The sequence below is a fragment of the Clarias gariepinus genome, chromosome 17, assembly GCF_024256425.1.
Source record: "Clarias gariepinus isolate MV-2021 ecotype Netherlands chromosome 17, CGAR_prim_01v2, whole genome shotgun sequence".
Lineage (NCBI taxonomy): Eukaryota > Metazoa > Chordata > Actinopteri > Siluriformes > Clariidae > Clarias > Clarias gariepinus.
Genome location: NC_071116.1, coordinates 3,930,529 through 3,952,101, shown reverse-complemented (window position 1 = coordinate 3,952,101; position 21,573 = coordinate 3,930,529). Strand labels below are relative to the sequence as shown.

The window sequence follows — 21,573 nt, the reverse complement described above, 5'->3', positions numbered from 1 at the left end:
TTAATTAATGATCTGGAAGTTTTTTGGCCAGACTGAATTCCAGTTTCATTTATCTTTTTTTTTTCATGTTATAGATGGGCATCATTGCCTTTAAATAATGTGTTTGGCCCAAAGGGAATAAATACGCTAAGTTCGATTAATTGAGTATGCCTCATGAAACTTAATGCGCCACATCAAATGGTCATCAGTAAAATTACTCTGTTGACTAATTCGCACTAGGAATTAATCTGAAAGTTTCATAAGTGTCGACTGCCAGTGATTGTGTCCTCAAATGAAGATAAATACAACAGCACAGTTTCACCTGAGACTGATTCAGTTTATTAGATATGAAAATAAATATATGCATAAATCCAAGAAGAATTCAAAAATAATTTTCCACCACAATATCCAAATACATCTCAAACAGTAGTCTTTGCCAAAAAACTTAGTTCTTAAAAGTACCAGGTTTCACAGAAAGGTCAATCTTGTAGCTTATTTCAGGTGGATAATTGACAGATAGAACATATTTACATAGTGCACATACAGTACATTGATGCATAAGCAGACTTCACTTATGAGCTCAGTTTAAAATTTTATTTTTAACTTCACCGAAAGAAAATACTTCCAAATATACAGCAAACTTTAGCTACTTCTCCTATAGGCAATACCCAGGGTTCGATTGCTCCCCACTCCCCTTCTGGCCCGCTATCACATTATTCATATTGTTCTGTACCAAAGTACACTCGCGTTTTTACACTTTTCAATACAGTAGGGGGCAGAATGCACCTAACTGGATTGTGAGCCACTGATAAACACAAAGAAAAAAAGAGCACATGCACATCAACCTTTGCGCTATGTGTTACTGTATAGTACAGATATTTCATCAAGAATGACAATGTCACCGGCCGTCTTACTTCATTAAGTAGAGAGGATAAAACTGGCACATGCTACGTTTGCATGGAGTTCACATATCACAGTTATATCTTCAGAGAAGGTGTTTCTGTGGCACTGTATCCATTCTCATAAACAATAATGACTTTTAGTAAGTCTTGTTTGAGTTTCTAATGTGTTTTCCAACACCTGATAAGAACACTGACCACAATTTTATCTTCTGATATGCAAACTTATCGCTGCTTTCTGTTTAGGTTAAAAATGAACTGCACATTCTTAAGAAAACTTTTATACGTCTAATATAGTAGCTTTCTTATAAAAAAGGGGTGTTTAAGTCATACTGGGACTTGTGATGAAATTTCTGGTGAATAAAGTCATAAAACTATTGACATTTACAGAAGACTTCAAGCATAAGATGTGATGAGACTCTGAACATTCAGTCAATGGAATGCCTGATCCTTAAAAATCGATGGATAACTTGTTGCATTATGTTAATATTGTTGTTTGGGCCATTAATGGAGTTCCTGGGAGGCCAGCGTTTCAGAAGTGAAGCAGGCAGATCCGATCATGGCCCCGGCCTACTGATAAAGTGTTCTACCTTGATGGTCTTCAAGCACTGGTGAGATGCTGGGATATGTGCTTTAGTGTATACAGATAAATAAAGTGAGATTTTACTCTCATAACTGGGTTCTGTTACTCAAAACAATAAAAAGTCCCAGTTTCACTCAAACCCCCCTCATAGTACAGTTATGTAACATATTTTGTTTTAATCAGCCTTCAATGTAAATGTTTGTCTTGTAGTCAGTGCACAATTCGCTATACAACATCTTTAAGTAATAAATTAAGACGGAATTTAGAAACAATAAAACTCTTTGTTTATTTAGACAATAGTCAAATGTCTGAGTTTTTGGAGCCCGGGCAAATCGACAGAATAACTGTCAAAAACAGAACTGTTGTCATTTCGGTTCGAATAAGCATCAGGATGCTAGAAAATAAGAACACAACATTAGCACAGGACTAACTTTGATGCATTCACTTTGTGATATCATCTTGCCTTGAATGTAAATGATTTTACCTGGTTTTTGCTGGGATAATTGGCATGTCGATGGTTGGTGATGGTGTACACCCCATCACGGTTGTCTACTGTAAAAAGATTCAGAAGAAGTTACTATTAAAAATTATTAACAGTGAACAAATGGTACAATCAATGAAAGATACTGAGTTGTTGGATGTAAAATAATATTTTATTTGACAACTAAGTGCAAAGATTTTCTTACATTTAAAATAATAATTGAGACTTTATGAATCTGATTTTACTGTTTTGGTCATAGGGATATTCATTAAAACTAAGGTTTTTATACTTGTATTCATAGATGTTTTCAATTTTCTAGCATTTAACATTAATTAGAATAATTAAGATCCTGACATTTTCAGCATCAATTAAAAAAAAAAAATTATATACAGTATGCATTTTCACCAAATTGCATTACCTAACTAGTTCCATAGAACAGGATTTTTATGCTAGTGAATTGATTCTCTGCTGTATGACCATTAACAAACAACACATGCATCCATCCCCGTGTGGCTCCCGTGTCTCACCTCTAGGTCTCTCTTCAATATATCCCAAGTTCTCCTGTGCCCGTCCTGCGTATCCGGGTTGCCTATAAGCTCTATGGGCTTGAGTTTGTGCCCTACGGGGAAAAATAAAAAAGTTTTTAGCAGAATCCTTAATTGAGAAAAAAAAACACTCCCAAGCACCAAGTTGAGACATGACTGCATATAAATAACCCTTTACAGATTGATAGTTAAATTGTGTAGGTTTTGTGCTTGTGTTCATGTACGTACATACCTCACTTCCTCCTGATATCGTGACCCTGAAAAGCAGGAACGTAAGCGTTTATAAGCTTTTCTTATATTTTAGCGGCATGTAGGATTCATTTGTTTCAATTAGCTCATTACACTCCAAGGTTTATGAAATGTTAAGTTTGTTTTTCAGTATAATCATATAAGGAGGCTTGATATAGCGGAGCCTGAAAGACAAAGACATACCAAAATGCAGTATGCTAAGAAAAATGAGTGATTCTGCTTGTTCTGGACGCACTGATAACATTCCAGCGGTTCACATACACATGCACAGCCTTGAAACACAACGTCTTGACTGATTAAAGCCACATTGAAACATGAAACACATGAAAGTTCTATATTGTGCATTGCAAGGCTGATAAGAGACAACTATAGCACGCTGATCTATCTGTAGCCGTCTTATACTGAAGGCCAAAGCGACGACTTCATTAAACTTTTATTATACACTGTACATTATAAATGACATGCAGTGCACTCACTCCTTCTCTTCCGCTTCTTTCCACAGAAGAAGATGATGCCGTAGATGATGAGGAATAAAAGTGCAGCCAGGCTGAAGGCCACAGTGGTCGCTATTAACACGGTCCAGTCTATGACCCGGGCCTTCTCTGTAACAAAAAAATTAAATCATTTATATTGATACTTTTTTAGCATTTTAGCTAATTAGTTAATTAATTGTTAATTACATTTCTGTTAAAATAAATTCCCTTTTGAGACACATGACAAAACCTCATATCTGCTGTCACATGCGTTATGGTTATGGTTATCATTGGGCCTCGTTTTATCAAACTGGAAAAAATTTAAAAAGTTTTTTATAAAAATTCTTTGCAAGAGTCTTCCAGAATGTATCTTAGTATTTTTACATTGTTTGTAAAATGTTTTGGAGTATTGGTGGTTTTGGGTTGTACTGTACACTCCTCATCTTTTTATATATCTTATATATATATATAAAGATTGGCAAGTATCTAGACAAATTGCTTAAAGTGCAATAAAATACAAAAACATGAAAAAGAAAGGTTTCATTTTTCCCACATATTTATATTTTTTAAATATGGTGCTGCCACAATTGTCAAATTCAATTAAATTTTTTAACATAAAAATTTTGCAGAAAAGAATGTTTTTTTGTCCATCTACCTTAAAAAGTTTGTATTGTATACTTATTTTTTAAACAAGGCGAACAAAATGAACAAACAGCAAACAAGGAATTGGTGACATTTTTTTAAATTCATATCCAGATATTCTTATAAATATGTTCATTATAAGGACTAAACCAACTGAAAGGCACAGATATATAGAACACATGAACAACAGAATTCTGGTGCAGAAGAGTTGCCGGAGAGCACATCATCCTCCTCATCGAATATTACTGATGAAGATCTCAGGCCCAGTACTTTTTTTGTAAACGGTGTGTCTATACGCCGCTGTTTATGTGCGGATGCTTTCATTTTATTCACACATGCAAAAGTAAAAGTGTATGTGCATATGTGATGGAGAGAGAGGGAGAGAGAAAGAGAGAGAAAGAGAAAAATGAGAAAGTGTGCAAGACTGCAGTGATAAAAAGAGCAAAGAATAAAACGCTAATGCAGCACCAGAGAAAGCACGATAAGTCAAATGCAAGGTAAAGCAGCAGCACACACAACCTAGATCCCCATAGCGTGCAGCGGGATGGCATGTATGCACACCTCGAATCTACAGATTATGCATGAAGTTCAAGTTCAAGTAGGCTTTATTGTCATTACAACCATATACAGTTAGTACACAGTGAAACGAAACAACGTTCCTCCAGGACCAAGGTGCTACATGCAACATACAGATGTGGTCTTTAAAAACGCGCGTTTTCGGAAAAGGGATCCCACGACTTACCGCGAGTGCGCGCGGCAAGCTGTGAAAATGCCCTTCAATACCTGTAGGGGGCAGTCGTGTTTCAGTCTAAAGTATTGTGTGTCTACTGAAGCCGAAAAATGTTATGTCTCTTAGGCGCCCATTGACGGCAAGCGACAGAGCTCATAAACGTGTCAAGTTCAAACTGTTATGTATTTATTCATCATTTTCATTCAGAATTATTATTATTATTAGAAGTAGTTCTCCAAATTTATTATTATTATTATTATTATTATTGTAACGCACCCGCGCGTGTGCAAAAGGACTACAAAGATGTATGACGTTAGCCTATATTTACGCGCTTTCAAAACAGACGGGTACTGGTGGCTCAGTGGTAGGTGATTCGCCCGCTATGCGGGAGACCCGGGTTCGATTCCCAGCCAGTGCTATTCGCTAAAATACCACGATATAGCCATTACATTATCAAGTTATGCTTCAGTACTAAATGCATGTTGGCAATTGAGAATTTTTTTTTCCTAAGCTATGAAACACATTAGCACTCACCACACCGTTGCTGTAATTTAATGATTATCATAAGCAAAAAGTGTAAAACAAAGGATTCACATTTATTACATTTTCACCCAGAGCGGGATTCGAACCAGGGTCTGAACGATTTTATAGGATATACGGATATTATACAGATATTATTTAAGCAACGCCACACCACGTGGAAAGCAACGAAAATGCTTCAATTTCATTGGCTGTTACTGAGTGTCAGCTATTCACGACTGGCCCCCGCGAAACACAGAATCCCCGGGCTTTGACTGCGCTTTCTCCATTCGTTATTACAGGGGCGGACTGGGACCAAAAAGTGTCCCTGGACTTCCTGGCCCACAACAGCCCACACCATAATACATTGGCTCATTAATGTAGAGATACATTTTTAACACCAGTTACTAGTATAAAAATATAACACAATACAGAAATCAATGCTATTTAAACATGTTATTTGAAGTATCACTGAACATATATTGGGTCAAAGAAACGAAAAAAAGAACATCAAGACAAACAACATATAAATCTATAAAGACAATATTTTAAAAGGAATGGCAATAAAACTGAACACGTAAGCTGAAATAAAATCAGTAGCAGCAGTAGCTCACGCTAGTAAACTAGTTAATTATTTTAATTATTAGGGTAGTCAATATTAACACGAAATAATACTGAGAAACATTATTTCAATTAAAATTGACCACCATCATAATAACTAGCACAAGTTAGTGCTGCTACTAATTTTATTCTGTTTGATTGCCATTCTTTTTACTTGGCTCTGGTAGATCAGGGGAGACGTGTTGGTCATCATCAGTATGTATTATGATGTGGGATGTGGTGCGCTGCTGGGTCCAGCCTCACTGTCCCTGACCTGTTATAGGCAGAATCTGTTCGTTTGAAGCATTTCACAGCATTTACCTCTAAAGCTTTTTCTTATTTTCGCGTAACCTTTTCTTCTTCCTGCTTTTCATTCATGGAAATTATTATTAATTTGCTCAGAAAATTCGCTGCATCGAGAAAGGATCAATATCTAAAAATTTAAAGATGCCCACATGTGTGGACAAAGAATACAAAAGTGTATAATCTTTAATAAAGTTAATCTAATACAATATTGTTTCCAATGCTGAAGCAAACATGATTTTGTTTTAGTCTATTCATTGAATACAACGCGACAGCGCGCTCCGAGGTGAAGCGCACCCACAGTTACTGTAATCCCCCATCTCACCTTTACAACAGGTGTGAAGTCATCAAACCGGTTTCGCTGCTGGGGGAATTCACAGAATTGGGGGTTTTAAAACAAATTAACAAGACCGGGGGGGGGGGGGGGGGGAGTCTCGCCCGCGGAGCAATTCAGTGTAGAACCGCCACTGCCTATTCTCCACCACATCACGTACTTCCCTGATCTCGGACTAAACTCTGCGCTTTGCTTTTATAATGTGGAGCAAGCCCGAGATCATATTAACGTAGCATTCATCATTCAAAGTTATTCATATCAGTGTATAGTAAGTGTGATTTGAAAAGTGCTATAACTCCACCTGCCACAGTTTCAGCCACTGGAACAATCTGACTACATGTGAAGTGCCATGAAAAAGTATTTGCCCCTTCCTATTATTTTTTTTTTTTTGCATTTCTTTGCATATTTGTCACACTTATATAGGTGGAATTTTACCTTTAGGTGAGAACGTATAGGTTAATATGTATAGGTGAGAACAGCTGATTCACACTTGGGGAGAGTGAATAATTTGCATTTGAATGTTGTCTGGCATTGTAAGCACACGCAGTGACACTAAAAGAACAATAGGATTAATAGGAATAGGAGGCACTAAAGAGGAGGATTTTCATTTAGACTATAAAAAAAATAACCTGCGTCTATTTTTAGGCGTGCCAGCTGCCACTTTTTAGTCTTATAATGCCCACATGACATGCTGGTACAGAGCTGGACGTAGCTCATCCATGCCAATAATCCCGTGTTTGCACCCTGCGCTATAAAATACGAGTACGACGGCCATCCGCGGACAGCAGCTCCTGCCTCCGTCCGCTCGGCTTGCTCTTCTGGGGCGCGTTCCAATTGCCCCGTTTGCATGCCGCACTTCCGCGTTGTGTGCGCGCGTCTCACTCACACCGCGTAGTAAAATCCACTGTAAACCAACAAACCCCGAGTATTTTATAGCGCGGATGAACCCGGGATCATTAGCAAGGAGAGCTCTTCTTCACTATTCGTGCCTAATTCTGCAGCCCTGCTTCTTCGCATATCTGAAGGAGAGGCCGCCTAACTAGTGAGCGAGGAGCGATATTGATTTGGGCGCACGCCGTGACAGGCTGAAAAAAAACTATTGTCCTCAAAAACGTAACAGATGAGGACTCTGATTAATGTGCAAAAACTATATAATAAAACTATATAAGACTACATGCCTTTATAAGACTCAACTTTTATTTAAGCGCACTCACAATAACGAAAAAACGTGATTTTATAAATGTTTAAAAGCAAATAAGCTGCGCTGCTCTGTATTGTTTTTGGTGAACTTGAGCGCGTCAGAAAATAAACGCAAACGTTTTTTTAAATGGTCAGAGTCAGTCTGCTTGCTGTTTTCCCGACGCGTTTATAATCATTAGTCTACTTCTGCCGGTGCGCTCTGGAAAACTTTATGCATGCGGCTGAGCGCTGATTAAAACTATGGAGTAAATTAAAGAGGAGAATCACGATGCCGAATCGAAGTCCTGAGCCCAAACCTCATTTAAATTAAATTAACAAATACTATAAGTAAAAAAAAAAACAATAGCCCACGTTTAGAAACCGTTTATAAATTCTTTCCGACATGAGTTGGCCCGGTGTTATGCGCAGAGCGCCGGGAGATTTTCTGAAGCTCCGAAATCACGGGGCATTTTTTCTAAATAGATGCTATTGTTAATAACTGATGGAGGTTTTGAGCTGTATACACACACATTTTTGAGGGGTTTAAAACGAATTAGTCCGAGCAGACCTACATGAAAGGTGAGAAGTGAGTAACTGCGCGCGCTGTCGCGGTGTATATACTGTACAACACACGTTTATCAACCTACATAAAAACGCTGCCTTTAAAAAACGCTTTATAAAAAAGCTGCCTTTTGTAAAGTGAAAGTACTTTACAAGAGACAAACTGCTTTATTTTAGTCATGAATTCACAATCACATCACATTCCAGCTATTATTTCCAGCCGTGGTTAAATAATGTATGAAATAATTATTAAATGCTGGACACAAACAGCAAATATGATGATTATTATAAAATGCCAGAAGAAGCTCGTGGTCATAAAATAATATTTACTTAATAATATAATATATATAGTTCATTCATGTCTTCTGATGATGTCGACACATTTTTTACGTTTTAAGTCAGATATGTTGGCATATTCACGAATCAGGACATTCGCATAGTTAAGACTATCAGATAGCCTACTATCAGGAAATTAAATTAATTTCAACACCATGTAAACCGAGACATTGCCATGTCTTTTACTGTTTTGTCCCTGTTAAAACATTACAAAAAATATATAAGAAACTTATTAAAAATTTTAAAGCACGAATTTGGGCATCTCATTTCATCATTATGAAAAAAATATGAAGCACATATACACACATTTATCATGAAAGATCTGTTGTAAAGCAAAATAAAATTCATGTTTGCTTCAGCATTGGGAACAATATTGTTTTAGACTAAGTAATTATACACAGTTCTTCATTGTAAAGTACTTGGTCCGGCGTGCGTTTAAATAAAGTCCTTCCATGCGCCATCTGGCGGATATTCAGTGAAGCACAACACATTTATTTAAATTCCCGAATGTTGCTTACGGCAAGTCGCGGCGCCGCGCGCGCTAAATTGAGGCATCCCGCGGGAAAACACACGCAGTCTTAATGACCACATCTGTAAATTTACAACATAATTTAACAGAGACACTAAACTAGCTAACCAAGAGGCCTAGTTAACTGGCTAGCAGAGACAGGACAGAGAGACCTAACATAAATTACAACATAAATTAACAAAAACTAACTAGCTAAGTATAACTATTTTTACAGACAACATAAAGTGCACGTGCAAATGTGCAAGGACACGCAACACATTTTAGTGTTTTGTTGGAAATGCTTATTGACAAAAAATCATGCACATGCAATGGAGCACCTTGGAGGCTTGATATTCACGTGGAAAGTCTTAGATTTTGTATTCAAAAAGGATTATCACTCAATTTTTTTTGGTTATGATTGTATTTCTGTTTTAATGGAGATATGCAAATGGAATGCAAACCACTCCCGCTGGTTGTAAAGGGTTAATTCATAAATCTACACACTGTATATGGACATACTAATCTAAATCTCAGTTGACTCTCTCTCTAAATCATATAATTAATGAGGGGTTGCTTATGATTTTAAATACTTATTACTCAATACAGTTTTTTTTTATAGTTTTCAAGGCATTTCACTAGAACAAAAAAACATGGCACCCTTTAAATGAGCATCATATAGTTGCTAAAGCATCGCAAAGGCTGAGCAGTTGTATTAGAATACTTATTTCTTGCATTTTTAGACAAACAAAAAGCTTTTTATGGAGGCATGTTTTGTGGCATTATTTAAAATTAAAATTGAAATGTTTACAAATCTGGTGTGAATTTTCTAATTTGGTTTTAATAATGAACACACAGCTTTTAACATACACCTTTGCTAAAAGTTTGATAAAATGAGGCCCATAATGCTATTAGTAGTAGTAGTAGTAGTAGTAGTAGTATGATTATTGTTGTTGTTATTATTGATTTATTGATATTAGTATAACTAGTACTACTATCATAATTAGTGATATAATTAGTGGTATAATTAATACTAATAATTAGTTTTATTATTATTAATATTATTATTATTATTGCTGTTGTTGCATGTTATAAGTTAACATGTTTCAATATTTAAAAAAATCTATATTTGTCTATTTTTCACCTAATAAGCATGCATCCTAAACTATAACATTTCTTACGGACGGTAAGGTAGACAGTGTTGGTTTCAGGCGATGGGAGAGCAGAAACAGAAGCCAGACAGGCCACAGAAACGTTGTTGCTGGCAGTGATTGTGAGAGTGCTGCTGGTGTTCATGAGGTTTCCGTTTGTCACAGTCGTGTTATAGAGACTGGGATCCACCGGTTTGCCATTCATAGCCCAGGCAATGTCAGCCGCAGGAGACCATCCTGCTGCGAGACACTGGAACGTAACCTTATCTCCTATTGTTGCTGTGCGGTTTGACCCCGAAATTGCCACTGTGCCAGTCTCTGGGGACAGACACAAATTACATTGTAGTAGATTTGTTCTTCAATTGCATTGTATCATTTGCACAATTAGGCCTTCAAATAAGGCAGAGAGGAATGTGAACCCAAAACTAATTTAAAAAAAAAAAAATCCAAGAAGACAATCTCACTAGAAAGGAAAAATGTTAGTCAGACATAATAAACATCATTTATACCTTTACAGTAATACCTGAGCAAAGTGTCTGCTGTCAAGTTGGTCATTAGTGGTCATTTAAGTAAACTATATTTCATTTTTATTTCAGTCCAAAGCAGAACTAGAAATTGCTGTAGCACATTTACCCTGTGTAGGCGTAAACAGTTTAGGATGGATCTTGGAGTGCAAGATTGAAATCTTTGGGGGAGCACAGCAGGGTATTTATTCACAACCTAATAACTGAGCTAAGAGCACAGGTAGCATAAGCAGGTAGCAATCCAAGCCAAAGCAGGGGTAAAGAAAGAACTAGACCAGAAACAATGACCTCATATTTTCTGTTGTGGAATGTCCATGGAAGTAAGCAAGAGTGAGTCTAGATCCTGTTATTGCCCCTTTTGCTTCTCTCTCTTTAAGTGTTTGTCTTTTTAGTAATTAATTATATTCAGTTCTTGTGGTGCGTAGCCCATACAACTCCCTCTGTAATATAATAAGCATTAATATAAAGTTTTTCATTAATATAAGATTTGCCTAAGAGCAACCACATCTGTCAGTGCTGCAGATATCTTCTGGCCAATCAAAGTAGAGATTGAGAGAAACAGTACTGTGGCATAAACTAAAACAAAACACCTGTGTTAAAGACCCCTTGAGTATCTACCCCTGTACATACTCATATACAGGATAATGAGTAAATTAATATTGTGTAGGTCCCCTTGTTCACTAAAACAGTTCTGATCCATCATGATGACACACATGCACCCAGCCTTGTTAGAGGTTTTGGTGGTGGACACTGGTCAGCATTTGCACTCTGACTATCTGCAGTTACACAGATACAAAGAAAGCTGCGCTGCACTGTGTGTTCTGACACCTTTCTATCACGCCTTTTCAGCAATCTGTGCTACAGTAGATTTTCTGTGGGATCAGACCAGATGGCGTAGCCTTCACTCTCAGTAAGCTTTGGGTGGTACAACAATTGTTTGGTATGTACAGTACTAACCACTGAATACCAGGGATCTCCCACAGGATCAGCGGTTTTAGAGTTGCTCTGACACAATTATATACTCATCACAATTTGGCCCTTGTCAACGTCACTTACCCATTCTTCCTACTTCCAACACATCAAATTTGAGAACCTACTCCCTACTATATCTACCCCTTAACTTATTATTTACTTTACCTGTCAGTGGTTTAATGTTAACAATGGTTGATCGTTGTAAAAAAGTCACTTCAGTGAAAGTATTTCAGAATGGTCAACTAACTGGGATGTGTCAAGCCAAGAAAACAACTAAGGAGATTTAAAATTACTGGAACTAGGTTAAGAAACTATTAACATAGTCAAAACCTTTAATGATAGTGCTAACCTGTCAACTTTATGGAAGAAACGTGGTCAGGAAAAAAAAAATCATGAATGAGATCATGAATTTAAAAAAAAAAAAAAAACTAAGCAGAAAAAAGGGCTTCACATTGCTAGGGAGCATAAATATTTGACTTTGGAGGGGAAAGCGTATGAACAATGTGCCCCTCATGCATTGTGTACCACAGCTTCATGCACACTGTACCACTGCACCCATCATGCATAGTAAGGCCACTGTACCAGCCTTTGGAGGCAGTGTTATGATCTGGGGTTGCGTCAGTTGCTTAGGTGTAGGCTCAGCAATGTTATGTGGCAGTAATTGTAGTCACCTGACTGCATGAATGGCCAGGTTATCACCAGAGATGGAAGGACACATTTACTGTAGTCCTGTACTTAAGTACATCTTTCTAGTGTCTATACTTCACAGAAATATCTTTATTAGAGGATACTTTTTACTTTTACTCCACTAAATTCTCCATTAAATATCTGTACTCTTAGTTAACTACATTACTACATGGAGACAAGTGTGTGTGTGTGTGTGTGTGTGTGTTGAGCTAATGTTAGTCCTGTACTTTACATACTTAAATAAACTTGAAGTTGACTACTTTTTTTTTTTTTACTTTTCCTTAAGTGTACATGTAAATAGATAACTTCTACTTCTACTTTGCCCACCTCTGGGTATCACATCTACGGAGTTTATCGTTCATGGTGATACAGGCATATTGCAGGACTCCAGAGTTCTGGGAGAGGTTCTGGGAGCATGAAGAATCATTTTTACAAATGAATTAGACACCACAATGAGACCACAATGAAATCTTAGTGTGCAAATCTTTCCTTTTGGCCAGGCAGTGTATATCACCGTACTATTAAGCTAACCATGAGCAGCATATGAAAAACTGTAATATTTGGCCACAAGCAGCTATTTTCCCAAAGTAACTGATTTCCCATGAGATGGCAGAAAGCACCAAGTAATTTAGAAGCACCAGAACACAATTGTAATGAGAATGATTTCAGCACAGTGAAAGAGTGAAACAGGTGAAACACACACACACACAAACACACACGCACACTATCCAATCTAAGCATTCGAATACGTGAACAGCATTGCTCAAGAGCCACGTTTGTGCTCACAGATTGTTTAGTTCAGCTGAACAGGATTAAGCTGAGCTAAAGCTACACAAACTGCACACATAAATATAGCATGAATAGACTTAGTATGTCTGCTGAAATAAATATATATATTTTTAAACTTGTCAGTCAGTGAAAAACCTCAGAGTCCATCATTATAGCTTCTGTACATTAATATTAACCACAGTTTTAACTTTGTGAAAAAAAGAAACAAACAGCCATAATGCTGTGGTTTAGATATCAGCAGCTCTTGAGTTCCTTGTGTGTTAGCAAAAGTTGTTAGCATGTTTCTTTTTACCTTGTTTTAGCTAGTTAACTGTCAGGCGTTTACACTGTAATAGCTAGCATTTAGGTTTTTAATTGTTAGCTTAATCACAAGCCTGTTATTAGCTTGTTCAAAGGTAGCTGCCCTAACCAAAAATATTTTATTTACAGATATGTTACTAATACTTAAATTCTATACTTACAGCTCCAACTGTGAATCTTACATCATAATTTTATTATGTGTACAAGAATGTTTGCCATACAAATTCTATCTTTTGTTTTTACTGAACTGTCAGTAAAATTTTATATTTAATTGTTAGCTTGTTAATTGCTAGCTTACTAGCTCCTTAATGCTCCCAAACTCTATGTCATCTCTATGCTCCCAAATCGTTCCTTGGGTCCTATGTCCTATACATTTTGTTCCTTTTTTTTCTTTTGACTGTTTTATGAAGATCTTTTAGAATAAGAGGTTTAACATGTGTTTAAATAGAAAATAATAATAACTAGGTACCATAGGACCCTGAGAAGATAAGTGCACTCCCCTCCATAACTACCAAAACGAAAAGCATTTATATCTGTCAGTGTTTTAACAGAACACTACAAACACACATACACACACACTTTATGGGTTACAATAGTTTAGCATTTGGTACAGAAAAAACACACAGATCTATCCATATTTAACTATGACCAGCTTAATGAAATCGACTCTTCGCTGCACCTCTGAAAAAAGGAAATGAGTCGGAAAATAGACTCCGTTGGCAGCTAAATTAAGAAGCAGCTCGCTGAAGATCGATACTTTTTATTTTCGTATCGGTTGCACACTGTAATACAGCCTTGGGTGCATTAAGGTGTTTAAGTGTCTACAGGCTGTGCGAATACACACATTCCATATACATAAAAAAATACTATATTAAATGTTAACAAAACATAATGTAGAAAAAATCTTTACCATAATTAATTTTATGTCCATATTTTCTCATTTTCTGCCCTTAATTTTATTTTGTTGAACTATTAATCATTTTGGGGGTTACAATTTCTGTGTATAAATGTGTTCACACTAGCATGTACTTAATCCTAGGTTTGCTAGCTTGCAAAGCAATGAACTGTGACATTATAACAACAACAAAAAAAAAAAAAAACGGCTTCCCTGCTAACTTGTTATCTTGCCAGTGATCTCATTACTGATTTTAATTACACAACACATTAGATAGCAATGATAAATATGTTAGCTGGCTAGCTTGGGTGTGGTAGTGGTGTTGTTGTTTTGCCTGAGGTCGCCATGGTGATATGCACATTTTTTGTTTAGATATTACTGGTTATGTGTCGGATGCCTTTTCTGACACAACCCTCCAGTTTTTGTCCAGGCATAGGACCGGCACTAAGGATGCTCTTTAATTTTAATGGCTGGATTTCGATATTAACTGGGACATCTATTTGGACCTTCTCTTTGTTGCATCATCTTATCACTTAAACCAGGGTTGTCAAATCTCTTCAAGAATGTATGGGTGGGGTTTTCATTCCAACTAAGCTGAAGCCACACCTTTTAGTGTATTAAAAGCTAAACTCAACTAATGAAACAGGTGGATCCAAGTGTGGCTTTGGTTTGATTGAAATGAAAACCTGCACAGACATCCAGTCCGTCCTGGATAACTTCTATTAAACATTCATATGAATATAAATTCAATATAAATCATACTTACGCTGGACGTTCAGTGTCGCAGATATAAGCAGACCGCCCTGCACTTGACATGCAACTGTTCCAGCATCACTTGGTGTGACGCCTATAATCGTGAAACCCCACTTGTATAGTCCTGCTGTCGTGTAGTTTGTGGCAGAATAACGAGGAGAACTTCCAACTGGACCTGAGCTCTCTAAAATACTGAGGGCTAAGCGGCTGTTGACTGTCCAAGTCATGACCACCCAGCCAGGTGCGGTCACACTACAGTTGAAACTGGCATTAGAGTATTGGAGGACTGTCTCGTTAAGAGGTTGTAGTGTCTGAGTGCTCACGCCTAAAAGGAGAAATGGGTTAATTAGATCTTATTTATCAAATAAGCCAAAAGTTTACTTTAGAAATACATCAGCATGGATTCTTTATTTTCAAAATAAAAAATGAAAAATTGTAACACCACAACACAATAATTGTTGGTGATTAAACTGAGATAAAATGTTAAATTCTTGTTTATTACCTTGTTTCATCAATAATAATAGATCACAATAATAATAAGAAAGATTCAAGACTACACAACAAGGTAATCAAAAGATTTCGGTGCAATTACCTTCTCTGTGCAAGGTGACAGTGCTAACCACTACACCACGTGTCGCCGTGCAATTTCACATGAAATAAAAAATCCTGAACTCTCTTTGAAACCTGATGTACAGGAGGAAAGTTCAGACATTATGGGAGTCATTTTCCTATGTCCTATTTTCAATTCTCAATCCCTAGCCAGGGCAGCAGACGACGACTGAAATGGTCGCAATTGCACCTAATGTCTTTATTTTGTGATTACTTTTATCTAGACAGTCGACAGAGGTGACTGGTAATGACTGTTCCTCACAAACATTTGCAAAATTAAAAATTTATTTTAATGACATTAAGAATTTCCTCTTTTTTTCTCACTCGCACACCACCATACTAACTAACTCACGTGACATAGCTTAGATGGCTAGCTAGCCAATGTTAGCTAATGTTAGTGAAGGAGCATGGACAACTGGCAAGAAAACTAAACAGCATTTTTTTTACTTCTTTTAGATCTACTAAAAGTTTTGTCTCACCTTGTTAGACTTTGTTTAGTTTCAGGTACTTTGGGTGGAGCATTCGTGGCTGAGACAAAAGAAGGTGTGACTAAATATTAGCCGAAATATTGTTGCTTGAAGTGTACATAATGTGTATATTCAATCCTCACAGTGCTTCTGTTGAAGCTGCTCCCTCTGTGAGTTCAGATTTGCTTTAGAGTTGATGTAATGGTGTCTATTAAAGTCAACTTTAAAACAGTGACCTTTAGTACGGAGCAATAAAAGACTGATAAGAGCTCGCTGTTCAACACCAGATTATTTGCTTTCAGTGACGTGCAGGTACGAACATGCGTTTGAGTCAAAACAAAGAGAGACGGTGGGTGTAGTCGGTCTCTGTTTTCACTCGTCAGCTGAGCTTTTGACTGAAATAAAAAAATGTTTTAAAACAGGTATGCTTGGTATGCAACCTGAGTATCGAGGTTTAAGGTCTAGAGTGAAAACTACCGACATAAGTAGATTACTGTTTAAAGAAGTTTTAACAAAGGGCATGTTATACTACTGTACATGGCGGGATTTCCCAGAATCATGGATTTCCTGCGACACCAAGCGCTCCTCCTTATTGATTATCATGCTTTAAAATCCATATTTAATAAACATTTCTACACATTTTCACATTTTTATTTTGTGTTTTAAATACCAGAGTGTCATAAATAACCTGCATGCACAGCATTATTTTTTTCATTACTTTTTTCTTTTTCAAATGTGATATTTTATAATACTACTTTGAAAAAGAAATGAATAAAAGTTGGGAAGCCCTTTTATAACAAGCAGGGTGATGTCTTCCTTCATGCTAAGAGATTTGCCCACATCTGAACAGCATTATGTTTGTGAACCATAACCGGTTTTGCTGAATACCTGGCTTAAGCGCGTTCATTCATTTAGCGGAGATAGATGAATAAAAAATAAAAAAACACCAAGCAGCTTTGAGATGCTGAGAATCGAAACCTGTAGCTCACAGCTATCGGACATTATGAGATTTTAATCTCCCGTAACAAAGAACTTTAGCATCTCTCTGCATCAGCAACATTACCCGGCAGTGATCAGATGGATAACACTGTGCACTTCAAGAATGCCAGGCATTTTCTGAACAACCTGGATATGTATCAAAAAAGCGATAATAGTGCTGCGTTATGTATTATCACACTGTCTCATCGCTGACATAATAAGAATAATGTGGGGGAAACATACACTCACACTGTAAATTAAAGATTTTTAGTCTTGACAGGGTTTCAGGAGCATATTCACATTTTGTGATACACTCCATCCTGGGCTTGCTTGCACAAAATCTTTGTAACCTGTGAACCTGCTGCCACTTTATACAGGTTTGTGTAAAAAATAATAGCAGTCATTTTGCAGAACATCATCCCTTAGCTTGCAGTGCAATAAAAAAGCTTTTTTTTTTTTTTTTTTAAGGAATCTCATATTTAATTCTAAAATATCATTTTGAGATTTTTTTCTTTTGCTTGTTTTCTTTTGTTTTTGAGAAGCGTTTCTGTGAGCTGTAAAGAACTAGACTATGAGGAAGAAGCTGTGAGGAACTAAAAGCTGAACAAACAAACAAAAATACAGAACATAACAAAAGGTTATAAATACTCACCCCCTGTAATGATAAGCAAGATGGCTGTAAAAGCTAAGGTGTCCATGCTTCTTCAGGAGCGTGCATGCCAATATTCAAATCCTGAGGTTTATAGAAACAAAATCAAAGTTGGAAAAAACATGAAAAATTGTATTTCTCTACCATACTTAAGTATGATTTTGGAAATTTGGATATTTATCCTTCATTAAACTGTTAAAGAAATTGGGTATTTGTAATCCATTTGAAACTCTTGAAGGTCTCTTAATCGGTTATCCAGCCTATCACGGTATGCTGTATATTGTATTGTATTAAGTTTACAGTTTGGCATCTTATCAAGATAGAAAAAATATTTAAGAAAAGTTCTGATTCACCATCTGTTACGACCTATACAATGTGGATAACTATGTACAATGTAGGTTAGTGCTAGCCCCTGGCTCTAGCTAAGTCAGATGTTCCAATATGCTGGAAAAAAAGCAAAGATTCATATTAAACACATAGACTAATAAATACAAGCTACATTTCCATGGACAATATTGTTGTTTGAAATAATTCTGATCAGCGATTCCAACTTCACTGTATACATGGATGCTGACCCAATAAGACGTTTATTTACGTGCAAAAAACATTTATTTGGAATATACATTTTTTGTGTGTTAATCTGCTGAATATATTGCAAAAGAAGAAGTATTTTTCTCCAGTGTCAAGGTTAGTTTAATCTTCCCATCTTTTCTAATAGATCTCACCTTCCATGTTATGATTTGTTACAAGAATTCAATCTCATCTACAATTGGTTAGATGCTTTACTACATGTTAAATTCTGAGCCATGATGAAGCCATGCCCCTTCATCAGCCAGATACTCGGCGGATGAAAGTTTGGAGTAAAAACTGATGTGAGAGAGTTGTTTGGGGTTCACATGGGGGCAATCACGCACAGAAACTGTGTGTATTCCAACAAGGGAGAATAAGTGCTTAAGTAGCTATTATTTACCTATTGAATTGACAACAAAAGGTTTAATTCAATTATTTGTTATATGTGCCTTACAGTACAGTGAAATGATTCTTGCCTGTGTCAGTAAGGAAGCTGGGGTCAGAGCACAGGGTTAAACAGGATACAGCACCCCTGGAGCAGATAGGGTTTATGGCCTTGCCCAAGGCTTCGGGAGTGGCAGCTTTGGCGGTGCTTGAACCCCCAACCTTCTGATTAGTAACCCTGAGCCTTAACTGTTTGAGCCACCACTGTTCCCACTGTTTACACACTATTAAGGTGATGCGATTTTATTCTGATTCCCGTTCTTTGTAGAATATTAGGATCCATGTAAACGCACCTGTAGAGGCATATTTTTTCTTTTCTTAGGCTAAGAATTAAAAAAAAAAGTCAAGATAAGTTTAGCTAATATGCTAACATGCTAATATGAACTACCCAATGACTGAAACTTTAAAGCACTTTTTGTAAGTCACTCTGGAAAAGAGCGTCTGCCAAATGCCTAAAATGCCTAAAAGTTATTCGGGTGTTTTTTCTCATGCTGGTTAGCCTAGCTTAAGCGCTTTTAGCTAATATAACTGGTGGTTAATCTTTCATTCATTCATTCATTTATTTCTTTATTCATCTTCTATACTGCTTAGCCTGTGAGGCACAAGGCAGGGTACACCCTAGACAAGGTGCCAATCCATCACAGGGGGGGCACGCACCCATACACTCAGAGAGAAAACCCACCAAACATGGGACTGAACGCGCAATGCTGGAGGTGCGAGGCCACAGCGCAACGCCACCTACCCACTACATCATCACTGTCCCACCTAACTGGTTTGTCCACAAGTCAAAATCTAGCTACTTTTTTTTAAATAGCATATTTAGCTCCTGATTAATTAATTGGCAAGCCATGTAGCAGTAGTAATTCTTGTGACTATGAAAGTGACAATGATGAAATGATACTTTTAGACACTTTTAGGTTTTTATTTATTTTATTTCATCTTTTTAATTTAATTCCATCAGTTACAAAAATTCACGTTATACTTTTTAATATTTTTAAAATTAGTAAAATTTTTTACTTTTCCTTGTACATTGTCTGGAAACTTCCACTTTTAAAGAAAGTAAACTGAATATTCTGATACAGTAGCTCTACTTTCACCTAATTAAATAAGATTATTAACAATGTGAGTTTTTGAAATGACCTCGGAATAGTTGCCCTGATTTACAATTTTTGCTCTTATAACAACCATATTTATTGTAAGTTTAATATAAATCAATGGATTATTTAATATAAGTCACTACATAATATCAGACAAAGTGTCCAAGCTGTTTTTTATTTTCATGAAAACAATGGTGAAAACTATTGGACTTGGATAACATTATACTAAAAGGCCTTAATTAAGCTTAAGCTGAACGTCAAATCAATTTATTATTATATCCCCATATCAGCTCAAATTCTTTTTGGACTTTAAAATCTTATTAAACATAATACACTTACCGAAAAAAATAATAATAGTCCAGGGAATTATTTAGGAACAAAAGTCAGACATGAAGAGCCAAGTTTCTCCTTCTGATTCATATCCGAGCAGGTGCATATCAAAAGAAACACTTATCTCATCTTGTATGTGCCGAAAGAAAGCCAAAGTTCAGCATTCACCTTATCACACATAGAGAGAGAGGAGAGAGAGAACAGAGGAGCGATACCTGTTTAACCTCTCTGCTTTGCATGTAGGCCGGGTCATACCAAAACTCGAGGGAGGAACATGAAGTACGATGATCACATAAATTTTTTTTTTTTTTAAAGCCAGAGTCCCCAAAGAGCTTGCCAGGCAGAAAGATGAATTACTCATGATGTGTTGTTTGCTATAAAGTTTGTATAATACACCCTTCTTTGGCATGTCAACACAGTAAACAGTCGTCTCCCTGGCAGTTAAACCCAACCTTATATATCACAGTCACATGTACAGGTAGGATCATCAGCAGGTGTGTACAGGAGACAATATGTCCTTGGTATGAATACATGAGTCAACATAATGCTATTGTGTGCTAGATGCATACATTAAACCCTGTAATTTCTCATGCACCACCCTTTCGAGCTTAGCGCAGAGAACCAATAATTTGCATGTCATGTAAAAACTTCAATGTGTGTGGATTTTAAGGAACCAACCAATGCTCGGTGGCAGTCTGCTAATTTTCAAGCCAAACCATTTTCATGCCAGTCGGACGGTGGTCCAAATAGAGGAGCCGGGAGTATGACGAAGCTGCGTTGCTACTGAAACAGAAACTAAGGCAGCGTAACACTTTTAGCTTTTTCAGCTTTTCAACAACAGGAGATGCCGTGCTGTGCAGCGTTCGGAATGGCGGTAGGTAGTAGTGTGGGTTTTAAGTGTTACTATAGTGGTTTAGAAAGTCTACAGGAAGAGAGCAGGTGGGAAGACACGAGGAAGATAACGTGTGAGCTCTTCCCCACTGTGGACAGCCGTAAGACGACGACTCACACCTTTGATTAAAGCCAGCATGGGACTGAAGAGCAAGGTCAAAACACAACATTAGTGCACATCATACAAAAGACAAAAGGATGTTTTTATATCAGAAATCTGTCAGATGTAAATCTACTGTGATTTTAGCGGTGTTAAGATTATTACTTCTGATACCTAGCAAATCTTGTTTGAATTCCATGAAAGCGTACCTTGGCGTGGTTTGTTTTCATTTGACAGTCATCAACACAGTACCTGTGGCTGTTCCATGAATTTTCTGCGGCCTTTAGACAACCTGTCTTTAATAGCGATGGCACTAATGTGTCACATTATGCATTCAGCATCGCAAGTCATGATGTTTGAAAGAACAAATTTTTTTTTGCACTGTTACCGAAAAACTGTACAATCTAAAGTCTTACTGATTTCATTTTTACACATTTTCACCACAAAAT

General features: G+C 36.9%; 1 protein-coding gene across 2 annotated transcripts; it reads right to left on the bottom strand.

Annotated features, from left to right (window-relative positions):
* Positions 1-306: 306 nt before the first annotated feature.
* igsf5a (immunoglobulin superfamily, member 5a) lies at positions 307-20,486 on the bottom strand. Of its 2 annotated transcripts, XM_053515691.1 has the most exons (9): positions 20,143-20,481; positions 17,696-17,776; positions 15,003-15,314; positions 10,100-10,387; positions 3,213-3,338; positions 2,720-2,744; positions 2,470-2,561; positions 1,946-2,013; positions 307-1,855 (listed from the first exon to the last, which is right to left on the bottom strand). In XM_053515691.1, exons 2-9 carry the CDS (start codon positions 17,739-17,741, stop codon positions 1,751-1,753), a joined length of 1,062 nt encoding a protein of 353 aa, XP_053371666.1. In that variant the 5' UTR covers positions 17,742-17,776; positions 20,143-20,481; the 3' UTR covers positions 307-1,750. The 2 variants fall into 2 exon arrangements, with proteins under 2 accessions (XP_053371666.1, XP_053371667.1); XM_053515692.1 differs by lacking the exon at positions 10,100-10,387 and having other exon boundaries at positions 20,143-20,486.
* Between the last annotated feature and the right edge of the window lie 1,087 nt (positions 20,487-21,573).